General features: G+C 43.8%; 1 protein-coding gene across 5 annotated transcripts in view; it reads right to left on the reverse strand.

Moving 5' to 3' along the window:
- The window catches only part of LOC109892910 (glutamate receptor 4), a 165,233-nt gene that overhangs the window by 62,193 nt on the left and 89,824 nt on the right, over positions 1-13,216 (reverse strand). For all 5 annotated transcript variants that reach the window (XM_020485781.2, XM_020485782.2, XM_020485790.2 and 2 more), the window contains exons 4-6: positions 10,631-10,815; positions 4,291-4,344; positions 3,403-3,561 (exon numbers count right to left, since the gene is read on the reverse strand). In XM_020485781.2, coding sequence (XP_020341370.1) covers positions 3,403-3,561; positions 4,291-4,344; positions 10,631-10,815 — 398 coding nt within the window. The remainder of the gene's footprint in view (positions 1-3,402; positions 3,562-4,290; positions 4,345-10,630; positions 10,816-13,216) is intronic.

Genomic DNA, 13,216 nt, shown 5'->3' on the forward strand with positions numbered 1-13,216 from the left:
CATTAAACATGCAAAGATTAAACAGGCAAAGATTGAATTAAACAGAACAAAGATTGAATCAGACTACACGGGATCTGATGCTCGTAAGATGTGTCAGGGCTTGCAAACTATTTCACATCTTGGCCATGTTCTGTTATAATCTCCACCCGGCACAGCCAGAAGAGGACTGGCCACCCCACATAGCCTGGTTCCTCTCTAGGTTTCTTCCTAGGTTTTGGCCTTTCTAGGGAGTTTTTCATGGCCACCTTGCTTCTACACCTGCATTGCTTGCTGTTTGGGGTTTTAGGTGGGGTTTCTGTACAGCACTTTGAGATATCAGCTGATGTACGAAGGGCTATATAAATCAATTTGATTTGATTACAGACTACAAAGGGAAGCACAGCCGTGACCTTCCCAGTGACAAGCCTACCAGACGAGCTAAATTACATCTATGCTCACTTTGAGGAAAGCTACACTGAAGCATGCATGAGAGCATCAGCTGTTCTGGACTACTGCGTGATCACGCTCTCCGTAGCCGATGTGAGTAAGTCCTTTAAACAGGTCAACATTCACAAGGCCGCAGGACCAGACGGATTAACAAGACGTGTACTCCGAGCATGCGCTGACCCGTAGCAAACACGTCTGTAGCCATGAAGTGCTTTGAAAGGCTGGTCATGGCTCACAACACCATTATCCCAGAAACCCTAGACCCACTCCAATTTGCATACCGCCCAAAAAGATCCACAGATGATGCAATCTCTATTTCACTCCACACTGCCCTTTCCCACCTGGACAAAAGGGACATCTACGTGAGAATGTCATTCATTGATTACAGCTCAGCGTTCAACACCATAGTGCCCTCAAAGCTCATCACTAAGCTAAGGACCCTGGGACTAAACACCTCCTTCTGCAACATCCTATCGGGAGGTCAGAGACCTGGCCATGTGCTGCTAGGATAACAACCTCTCCCTCAACATGATCAAGACAAAGGAGATGTTTGTGGACTACAAGAAAAGGAGGACAGACCATGCCCCCATTCTCATCGACGGGGCTGTAGTGGAGCAGGTTGAGAGTTTCAAGTTCCTTGGTGTCCACATCAACAACAAACTATCATGGTCCAAACACAGCAAGACAGTCGTGAAGAGGGCACGACAAAGCCTATTCCCCCTCAGGAGATTGAACAGATTTGGCATGGGTCCTCAGAGCCTCAAAAAGTTCTACAGCTGCACCATCGAGAGCATCCTAACCAGTTGTATCACTGCCTGTTATGGCAACTGCTCGGCCTCTGACCGCAAGGCACTACATAGGGTAGTGCTTACGGCCCAGTACATCACTGGGGCCAATGTTCCTGCCATCCAGGACCTCTATACCAGGCGATGTCAGAGGAAGGTCCAAAAAACTGCAGCCACCCTAGTCATAGACTGTTCTCTCTGCTACCGCACAGCAAGTGGTACCGGAGCACCAAGTTTAGGACCAAAAGAATGCTGTTCATTGACTACAGCTCAGCATTCGACACCATAGTACCCTCCAAGCTCATCATTAAGCCTGAGGCCCTGGGTCTCAACCTCGCCCTGTGCGATTGGGTGCTGGAATTCCTGACGGGCCACCCCCAGGTGGTGAAGGTAGGAAACAACATCTCCACTTCGCTGATCCTCAACACTGGGGCCTCACAATGGTGTGTGCTCAGCCCCCTCCTGTACTCCCTGTTCACCCATGACTGCGTGGTCATGCATGCCTCCAACTTGATTATCAAGTTTGCAGACGACACAACAGTAGTAGGCTTGATCACCATCAACGACGAGACCACCTACAGGGAGGAGGTGTGGTGTCAGAAAAACAACTTCTCTCTCTCAAAGTCAACAAAAGGAGATGATCGTGGATTTCAGGAAACAGCAGAGGGAGCACCCCCCTTATCCACATCGACGGGACAGTAGTGGAGAAGGTGGAAGGTTTTAAGTTCCTTGGAGTACACATCACCAACAAACTGAAATGGTCCACCCACACAGACAGTGTGGTGAAATAGCGCCTCTTCAACCTCAGGAGGCTGAAGAAATTTGGCTTGTCAACCAAAACCCTCACAAACTTTTACAGATGCACAATTGAGAGAATCCTGTCGGGCTGTATCACCGTCTGGTACGGCAACTGCACCGCCCACAACTGCAGGGCTCTCCAGAGGGTGGTGTGGTCTGCACAACGCATCACCACTACCTGCCCTCCAGCACACCTACAGCACCCGATTTCACAGGAAGGCCAACAAGATCATCAAAGACAACAACTACCCGAGCCACTGCCTGTTCACCCCGCTATCATCCAGAAGGCGAGGTCTGTACAGGTGCATCAAAGCTGGGACCGAGAGACTGAAAAATAGCTTCTATCTCACGGCCATCAGACTGTTAAACAGCCATCAATAAGACAGAGAGGCTGCTCCCTACATACAGACTTGAAATCATTGGCCACTAATAAATGGATTACTAGTCACTTTATTAATGCCACTTTAATAATGATGTTTACATATCTTGCATTACTCATCCCATATGTATATACTGTATTTTATACCATCTATTGCATCTTGCCTATGCCGCTCGGTCATCGCTCATCCATATATTTATATGTACATATTCTTATTCCATCCCTTAGATTTGTGTGTATAAGGTAGCTGTTGGGGAATTGTAAGATTACTTGTTGATATTGCTGCACTGTTGGAACTAGAAGCACCAGAATGTTGCTGCATGGTGATATTGCTGCACTGCATGTTGAAATGCTTACTTACAAGACCTTAACCAACAATGCAGTTTTAAGAAAAATAATCAAATCTGCTAACCATTTGAATGTGACCAATACAATTTTATTCGATTTTTATTTCATTGCTGCTCTTTAATTATTTGTTATTTTTATTTTCTATTGTCTATTTTTTACTTAACACTTATTTTTCTTAAAACTGCATTGTTGGTTAAGGGCTTGTAAAGTAAGCATTTCACTGTAAGGTCTACACCTGTTATATTCAGCGCATGTGACAAATACAATTTGACCTGCACCTGGCCCTTGACAGTGCAGATGAGACTGCACAAAAGTTAGCAGGTATGGCAAGGTATTTTAAGTGTGTGTGCATGTGTGTGAACGTCTCCATGCCCTAGCTAACCCTGCACCTCTGCAGTTGGTCTTGTAGAATCTTAAAGCCACATAAAGTGAGCACAGAAGGACAGGCATGGCATTGGAAAAGGTCTCCGGTCTGATCCTGATTGACTCAGCTCTGTCAAATCCTCCCTGGGTGCTATCCTCCAAACCTTAGAGGAGAGATACACCAGAAAACCCCCAGGCATAGTGTACCATGGAAGGGAGCTGTCCCTCTTCAGGGGATGGGGGAGAAGGCAAGACATTAGTGAAGATGAAAGAGGACTTATTAACCCCCAGGTAGGGTGTTACCTTCGGGGGGCTGTCGGAGCCTGGGTACTCCCTCTGGTCCAGCTTGTTCCAGCGCTGCATCAGCTTGATGACCATGGGGTTGCTGAAATCCACCAGCTGAAAGCCCGACACGTTGGCCCCTCCGTGCATGAAGCGCTCTAGGTTGATGTCCTTAAACCCCTGGGAGAGAGAGTTGGGGGAAGGGGGGCGAGTTGGAGCATTTGGTACGGATGGAGGCAGAGGGCAGAGAAGAAGAGAGAGAGGGAGAGAATGACATTTATAGATAGAGGTAAGGAGAGTGATGGAGGTAGGCAAAAGGTAAATAAAAAAAGGGATAGAAATAAAGTGAGATATGGGGAGAGAGAGAAGAAGAAGAAGGGGAAGAGAAAGACGGAGTGGGAGAGAGGCAAAGAGAGCGAGAAAGGGAGAGAAACAGAGACAGGACCCTGTACAGTATGGGATACCACAACATAAAAGGAAACCAAACACTTTTCTAAGATCACCGGCTGAGTCTGAATTCTGTCGACGCCCTGCTTCTATAGCAGAGACTCTGGTAAGAAGGATTGTGCCAACAGTAATCTCTCTCAGCCCAGTGCTCTGATGCCTCCAATGCTGTGTCACATACACACACACACACACACACACACACACACACACACACACACACACACACACACACACACACACACACACACACACACACACACACACACACACACACACACACACACACACACACACACACACACACACAGCTGTCCTGCTCTGGACATCATTAATACACTGTCACTGTGGAAATGGGCTGCATACTAATTACATAGATGAGAAGAGGGGGGGGAGGGAGAGAAAGAGAGAGAGAGAAAGAGAGACAGAGAGAAGAAGGAGACATGCCAGGATTTTTTCCCTCACCAAGTTAGCCATGATGTAATGGTAGCCTTTGACATGTTTTCCGACGCTGACAATCTGCGAGAGAAGGGGAGGAGAAACGTTAGAGCAACGTTAAGTCAACCCGACTGGAAAGGGACAAACATTCGACAGATTTTAAGTGAACCTGACTGAATTAGCATTAGCATGCTTAATTGGCTGTCAGTTGAATGACACCCCAGTGTGTGCGGCTTGTCACCGCGTGAACATTGTCTTTCATGGGGAGAAATCAGACGTGCCGACTGTCTAAACAAATGAGTAGGCATCCGGATGAGTGCCACACAGGGAAAAAGACAGACAGACACTTTGAGGCGAGGCAAGACATGACAATGTTCCCGGCATGGAGAGAGAGATAGAGAGAGAATGTTCATTGAATCATTGTCATCATCATCATTGAACACAAGCAGATTTCAAATAGTTAAACAGACTTTGAACTCAAGACAGCTGCCGCTTACGTCGCCTCGTAGTATGACTCTGCTTATAGGTGATTTGTGAGGTACAGTATCTACGAACTGATCATTAAGAATTTATGAATGCTCTGTAAATCATCCATTGTTGCGTCTTTAAAGTTTTAGCCTAATGTGTTTGAATGTCCCGCTTACAAATACAGTCTGTTTCCACTAGCATAGCTCCATTGTCTTAAAATGCAAGCTACATTATTCTGGACATCGCTAAATAACCAGGTAACAAAATGAAAAACAATAACACCTGAGGGAAGTTAAAAATAAGAAACACTTTTTTAAAAATTATCCTTTAAAAAGGGACCCATGCAGAGGTAAAAAAAGAAGAAGATTTGAGCTGCTAATTTAGATGTTGTGTGTACTGAGGCCTACAGAGATATGACGGGTACTGTTGGTTGTGAATCCAGGGATCAAACACACACACACACACACACACACACACTGAGTTGTTAACACAGTGACATGCCGGAGCGGAAATTTACTGAATAATTGAAATGTGAGATAGAGACACTGGTTGCCTGGGGGCGGCGGAGGAGTACACTATGAAACAGAGAAGGGGGTTATTTGGTTAATTCAACTCTGACTACATACAGTACAGGCAACAGAGTGGCGCATAGCTGCAGGAAGTAGTTTGTGGGTATGGGTGCTGCGATTCTTTTATCGACATGGGGGGGGGGGGGGGGGGGCTGCTGGAAAACATTTTTTTGCCCGCACTGCAGTTGGCTATATTGATCCACGACTACAAGACAATTAAAGCTCCAGTACCTATGTGGAAAAGTATTTAGTTAATTTAAAAAATATACACTACCGTTCAAAAGTTTGGGATCACTTAGAAATGTCCTTGTTTTTGAAAGAAAAGCACATTTTTGTCCATTAAAATAACATCAAATTGATCAGAAATACAGTGTAGACATTGTTAATGTCGTAAATGGCTATTGTAGCTGGAAACGGCAGATTTTTTTATGGAATATTTACATAGGCGTACAGAGGCCCATTATCAGCAACCATCACTCCTGTGTTCCATTGGCACGTTGTGTTAGCTAATCCAAGTTAATCATTTTAAAAGGCTAATTGATCATTAGAAAACCCTTTTGCAACGATGTTAGCACAGCTGAAAACTGTCGTCCTGATTAAAGAAGCAATAAAAATGTCCTTCTTTAGACTAGTTGATTATCTGGAGCATCAGCATTTGTGGGTTCGATTACAGGCTCAAAATAGCCAGAAACAAAGGACTTTCTTCTGAAACTCATCAGTCTATTCTTGTTCTGAGAAATGAAGGCAATTCCATGTGAGAAATTGTCAAGAAACTGAAGATCTAGTACAACGCTGTGTACTACTCCCTTCACAGAACAGCACAAACTGGCCCTAACCAGATTAGGGAGAGGAGTGGGAGGCCCCGGTGCACAACTGAGCAAGAGGACAAGTACATTAGAGTGTCTACTTTGAGAAACAGACGCCTCACAAGTCCTCAACTGGCAGCTTCATTAAATAGTACCCGCAAAACACCAGTCTCAACGCCAACAGTGAAGAGGCGAATCCACGATGCTAGCCTTCTAGGCAGAGTTCCTCTGTCCAGTGTCTGTGCTCTTTTGCCCATCTTAATCTTTTCTTTTATTGGCCAGTCTGAGATATGGCTTTTCCTTTGCAACTCTGCTTAGAAGGCCAGCATCCCAGATTCGCCGCTTCACTGTTGACGTTGAGACTGGTGTTTTGCGGGTACTATTTAATAAAGCTGCCAGTTGAGGACTTGTAAAATTGCGTTTAGTTGCATGGTTTGCTAGATTGACATATAATTCATAAATTTTTTAATTGATGGGTTTATTGGTGTTAAAATACACCAGTTAAGCTATTTTGGACCACCAGGCTGCTGATGTCATGCAGCCTGTCGTTTTTTGTGTTTATACTTTTTTATAACGATAACGACAAGTTTGATGTCGGACAACAATAGAATGTCCATGATGTCACTGTGACAACTGTCTACAGACATGTTGATAGACGTAGTATAAACCATCCTTAAGTCTTGAAATCTTTGGTTGTTTACTACACTACCATATCCATTCTGTTTAGCACATGGCCTCACATGTGAATCGTTAAAGAGATGGGTGGGTATAAGGCTTAAGTGGGTTTGAACGATGCTGAATGGGTGTAGTCAAAGAGCTCTCCAGTAGGTGTACCAAAAACATTTAAGAGCCATTTTCTCAAAAGTGGGGTTACAACTTTATCAACTTTCAAAGCAGAATTACTTTCCCATTCTACTCGACTGTAGTGTATGATATATCCAATTTTCTAGCTCTGAGTCTCTACTTTTTTTCCAATGTAAAAAACACCATTTCAAATTTTGCTACTTGAGACCGATTGGTCACAATTGATTGATTCACCTACTCCAGCCTGTTGGTGAGCCTCTCAAAATCCTGTCTGACTGCCTAACTGCCTGTCTTCCTTCCTTCCACTCTGCCTGTTGTCTGGCAAATTGCAAGATTATGTTATAATACTTGTATTGCATTATAATGGTTGTTTTATTCGACATAATAGAGTATACTGTTACAGTTTTTTTCGATTGCTAAACAACAGTGGACACGTCTGAAGTCACATGTGCAAAACTCTAACTACAGTCTGCACAGCAGCAGTTCATGTGGACCAAACTCTAGTTCGTTTTTCATTGCTTGAACACAGTTTTCAAAACTCTACACACTTATCCCATGACTTTAACCACAACCTGCACAACACTGTGGATTTACAGCACTTTGTTCAAATGCTAACACACTGCTGTCAAAACTGTGAACCACACATTCAAAACGGAAGTAGATTCAGCCTTGTGCCTTTCAAACACTGCTGATTGCAATTTCAGCTGAAAGGCTAAGCAGGTGTCTTGTTTTAGACTTGTTAGTGAACACACACACATATTACAGTATATATAGGTAGAGCTCAGAAAGACTCATTTTGGAAATGGAACAAGGAATATGGGTTCGTGGAGGGAGAAGGGTGGCAGAGAGAGGGCGTGGAGGAAGACAAAGAAGACAAAGAACTGTTATTTCAGATGAAATAAGGGCTACACTTATAGACCATGTCGTGAACCAGTGAGAGAGGCAGGGTTGAGGGTGCAACCCAATCTGCAAAGATCCACAGTGGCATCTGTAATGCGAATTTTCCATCATGCAAACAGGTGAGAGTTACATCCTTACAGTAAATGAAAACATTACAGGAATCTATTTTGTATTGCAATTATAGAATATTTACACAGATATATATTACAGTAAGTTTGACTGTAAAATATATTTTTACAACAGGACCCAAAGGCTGCCCACAACAGGGGGAAGAGGAAAAATATTTTCAGATGCGCAGGAAAATGCTATTGTTGACATGGTTGTTGTCAACAATGCAATAAAACTGCGGGAGATTCAAGATAGAGTGCTGGCTGATAATGATATATTTGAAAATGTTAATTCTATCAGCACAACAACTATTGCTCGAGTCCTAAAGAAACACCAAGTTACAATGAAACAGTTATACACTGTACCGTTCGAGAGAAACAGTGAACGGGTAAAAGAGCAAAGATACCAATATGTCCAGGTAAGACGTCTGAGGTTACGTACACAGCTATACAAAATATTTACAGTAAAAAAAAACACTAGCATTTCTACAGTAAAACTGTGCACTTACTGTTTTTCAGAGAGTAATGGAGGTGGAAGCACTGGAAAGACCACATTCATTTGTATTTATCGATGAAGCTGGATTTAACCTTGCCAAAACACGGCGCAGAGGAAGGAATGTTATAGGTCAAAGGGCCACTGTGGAGGTTCCAGGCCAAAGGGGGGGAAATATCACCATGTGTGCTGAACTCCTTGCTGTCCCCAGTCCACCTGGCCATGCTGCTGTTCCAGTTTCAACTGACCTGAGCCCTAGGACCATGCCCCAGGACTACCTGACATGATGACTCCTTGCTGTCCCCAGTCTACCTGGCCATGCTGCTGCTCCAGTTTCAACTTCCACCTGACTGTGCTGCTGCTCTAGTTTCAACTGTTCTGCCTTATTATTATTCGACCATGCTGGTCATTTATGAACATTGAACATCTTGACCATGTTCTGTTATAATCTCCACCCGGCACAGCCAGAAGAGGACTGGCCACCCCACATAGCCTGGTTCCTCTCTAGGTTTCTTCCTAGGTATTGGCCTTTCTAGGGAGTTTTTCCTAGCCACCGTGCTTCTACACCTGCATTGCTTGCTGTTTGGGGTTTTAGGCTGGGTTTCTGTACAGCACTTTGAGATATCAGCTGATGTACGAAGGGCTATATAAATACATTTGATTTGATTTGATTTGATTTGCTGCAATGGCCAATGATGGTTTGCTTCTCAACACACCACTCATTGGCCCATACAACACAGAAAGGCTTATAGCTTTCCTAGAACAGCTCTATGCTCAGCTAGTGCCAGCAGAACAGGGGGAGCCAGTAAGAAACCCCCAAGTTTTTGTCATAGTTTGCGATAACGTTGCTTTTCACCACTCTGCAGCTGTCACAGATTAGTTTGCAGCACATCACAGATTTATGGTTTTGTACCTGCCTGCATATTCACCCTTCCTCAACCCAATAGAGGAGTTTTTCTCTGCCTGGAGGTAGAAAGTGTTTGGTCACCACCCACATGACCAAATGTCTCTTTTGGAAGCCATGCGTGCCGGATGTGAGGACACGAGTCCAGAGGACTGCCAGGGATGGATAAGGCACTCCAGAAGGTTCTTCCCCAGGTGCATGGCAAGAGAAAACATTAGATGTGATGTTGAAGAAAACCTGTGGCCTGATGCTAGAGAGAGGCAGGATTAGCCCCTCAATTATTTGTTCGAATTACAGTATGTACTTTTAGTTTCTACCTTTTTTTTCTCATTACTGTAATTCCGTAAATTACTACAGAATATTGAAGCAAACTGCTAATTTTCATTTACCTTAAAGAATTGTTATGTTCTAAAAAAATATATAAATCATGTGAAAGAATGTCACTCTTTTCTTTGAAGAAAATATTACTTTGTATGAAGTCACTGAAATTGTTCAAACTGTAAAGATGAAAAGTTAGTATTTTCTGTATTGGTGTTTGATGTGTTTTTACTCTCAGTGTGTTCTGAGTGACAGTGTGTGTTATCTCAGTGAGGGTTGTGCATAGTGTTTGGCTGCACTGAGCGTGTTTTGAGCCATGTGTTAAGAGTTGTGTTGCTTGGAATGAGTTTTGCAGGTGATGTGAACTGTTTAGCTCAGGTGACTGTTGGTAGTGCAGACTGTAGTTAGAGTTTTGCACATGTGACTCCAGTTGTGCCCACTGTCGTTTAGCAATCGAAAAAAACTGTAACTATTGTGTGTGTGTTTTACTGAGGATGGGCCTGTATGAGATAACACTGACAGGGGAGATTTACAATGTCTTTGGGTAATAAAGCCTAAAGAGCATTCCAGAGAACATGAGCTAATGGTTCTGTTCTATACCTTACCAGGGAGAGATGGTTCCAGTTTGGAGTAGGAGGGCCAGACACTGGTCTATACAATGAAAACTGTTGACACAGCAGTAACTGTCTGCTATGTTTTATAGATATATTTCATACAAATCTTAACCTTGTGACCATTCTATGTATCTGTTGTTCATCATATAGGTTGAGAGGGGTGTGTGTATCTTGGCTATAATCTTTGTACTTTTGTGTTGTCACTTTCAATGGTTCATTAGAACTGGCGCATCATTGAAAGTCATTGCTAATGCAAAGCTCTTATTATTAAAGATGTAGTTTAAGTATAACTCTGACTGGTGTGTGAAGTTTGTAACTCTCCTCATTTGGTAATGCAGAAATTAGCCACCATACTGCCTGCCTTGACTGACTGACTAATCTCACCTGCTCCAGCATGTTGGTGAGCCTCTCGGCCTCCAGGTCGATGACAAATTTCTTCTCCTGCCGTCGGTCCAGGTCCTCCAGGAGGCGCCGGTAGGCCGCGTCGTTGAATTTCTCCACACAGATGGCGCTCACCTGCCAGCTGTTCTGGCCCGCCTTCTCCATGATGGCTTGCAGTATGGCATAACCTGAGGGGCCAACAGCCAATCAGATCACAGCATGTCATTCCAATACTTTATTTACATAGGAACAATTAAAACATTGACATACTGAATGTATAACAGTCAGATGCATTGCACCATCACATCTGATCTTACACTAATTTACAGTGCCGAAATGTTGAGGCACAGAAGGTTTCAAATGGAACGAATGAACCATGTTGCTGATTATTACTGATATCATCAAGCTGACGCCACAATCTAAAAACCCTGGCTTTACAAAAACAGCAAGCATGTGCTCCCCCAAGAAGCCCTGCATCCAATTAGACCTCTTTATCTGTGTTGAGTTAAGGGTTCTAACCCTTTGCTACTAGGCAGATTCTTAATACTAACAAGTCCAGTAACAAAAACCCCATAATTGAGTAGATGGCATTGTCTCTTTGATCAGCGATTGATGGAGTGGTAGGAACCATTGGTGCTCTAGAGGGGGACCCTGGACTGCCGGGGCCAGACGGGGCCTTGTATATATAGAGGGATGAGAGGAAGTCAGGGGAGCCCCACACGGTGCTTCTTGTCTCCTCTCCAACAGGAACAGATGTCCCCCTTAAACGTCCCTTCCTGGTGGCCATCACAATCTGGCAACCTTTCTCCCTCTGCTCCCAATTAGTAGATTAACCTGTGAGTATCCACGTCTGGCAACCCAACCCCCCTTTCTCACTCTCTTTTCCTGTGCACCCTATTAGAGTGGTGTCTCTCTGTGTCTGTGCCAGGAGGACAAGGACGATGGTCGGTCACACACACACACACACACACACACACACACACACACACACACACACACACACACAACCACTGCCTCAGTTCTAAAGAAAGCTATATTTTATTGAATATTAAAACATACAATCTACCTGCAGTGAAGCCGCTCAACATTTACATTACATACAGTCATCTAACAGACTCCCATCCAGAGCGACTCATAGGAGCAACCAGGGCCAAGCGCCCCGCCCAAGGATCACACCGACAGATCTCCCACCAAGTCAAGACGGGTACCCGAACCTGCAATCTATTGGCCACCGGCCCAAGCTCCCAACAGCCAGGCCACCAACCATCCAAGATCCTCCCACAGTTCCCCAAGAGCTTCCCCTAAACCATCCGAGATCTCCCCACTCCCCCCAAAAAACTTTCCCTCCATTCCAAGCCCCAAGCCACCAACAGCCAACAAAATGAGCAAAAGAGAAAAAAGAGATAGACAAAGGAAAACAACAAGGCAAAATCAAAAGACATCAAGGACAACAAAAATGAAAACAGCAACTGTATAGGTTTGAGTGCACGTGTGGCACTATTTACATGTGTGTATGTCCATGTGTGTGCGTTTAAATGCGAGTGTGTATATACATGTGGGGCGGCAGGTAGTCTAGTGGTTAGAGCGTTGGACTAGTAACCGAAAGATTGCAAGATCGAATCCCCGAGCTGACAAGGTATAAATATGTCGTTCTGTCCCTGAACAAGGCAGTTAACCCACTGTTCCTAGGCCATCATTGAAAATAAGAATTTGTTCTTAACTGACTTACCACACAACTGTGTTAGGTGACAGAGGAGTGGAAGACCTGTGCTGTGTTCATTAGGCATCAAAAGGAATAAAACTGGTGGAAACAGGGCTAGGACTACCTGCATTTGTCCAATAAGAAATGGCAACTTTTGATTTCCGTTGCAAAACTTTTTTCTGAAATGCACAGACCACATTGACATAAATAACACCACAAGATCAAAAGATACATTTTAAAAATCCTGTCGATTTTGTAGAGTTCACAAGAGTGAGTTTTTTAAATCCACCCTTGGGTTGTGTTCATTAGTAGCCTGACCACTCGTCCACATCGATCCAGCAAAAAGCTACGCCCACTAGCGATTCTACTCCGCAATGAATGTAAGGAGCAATCGATACAGCAGCGGAATTAAATTCAGGAACAATTTAATAGAACCTAAAACATTTTAAATTCCCTTGCAACGGAAAATATAATGATGGGTCAGGTCCATAGTTTCAGTTCCAGTCCGTTTTCTCCCATTTGGTGCCTAATGAACATGACCCAGATGATAACAACCCCAAGAGGACAATTCTGAAAATATACTAGGTTTGTGCTTTGTAAAAGTCCTATAGACTAGAGCAAACTGACATTTCCTGGCTAGGGTCCTATTGGATATAGACAGAGCTAATGACTAGATGGCTAGTGGCCCTTATATCTACAGTGGGGCAAAAAAGTATTTAGTCAGCCACCAATTGTGCAAGTTCTCCCACTTAAAAATGTCATCATTCATTTTCATCATAGGTACACTTCAACTATGACAGACAAAATGAGAAAAAAATTCCAGAAAATCACATTGTAGGATGTTTTATGAATTTATTTGCAAATTATGGTGGAAAATAAGTATTTGG

This window comes from Oncorhynchus kisutch, linkage group LG6 (genome assembly GCF_002021735.2).
Source record: "Oncorhynchus kisutch isolate 150728-3 linkage group LG6, Okis_V2, whole genome shotgun sequence".
Taxonomy (NCBI): Eukaryota; Metazoa; Chordata; class Actinopteri; order Salmoniformes; family Salmonidae; genus Oncorhynchus; species Oncorhynchus kisutch.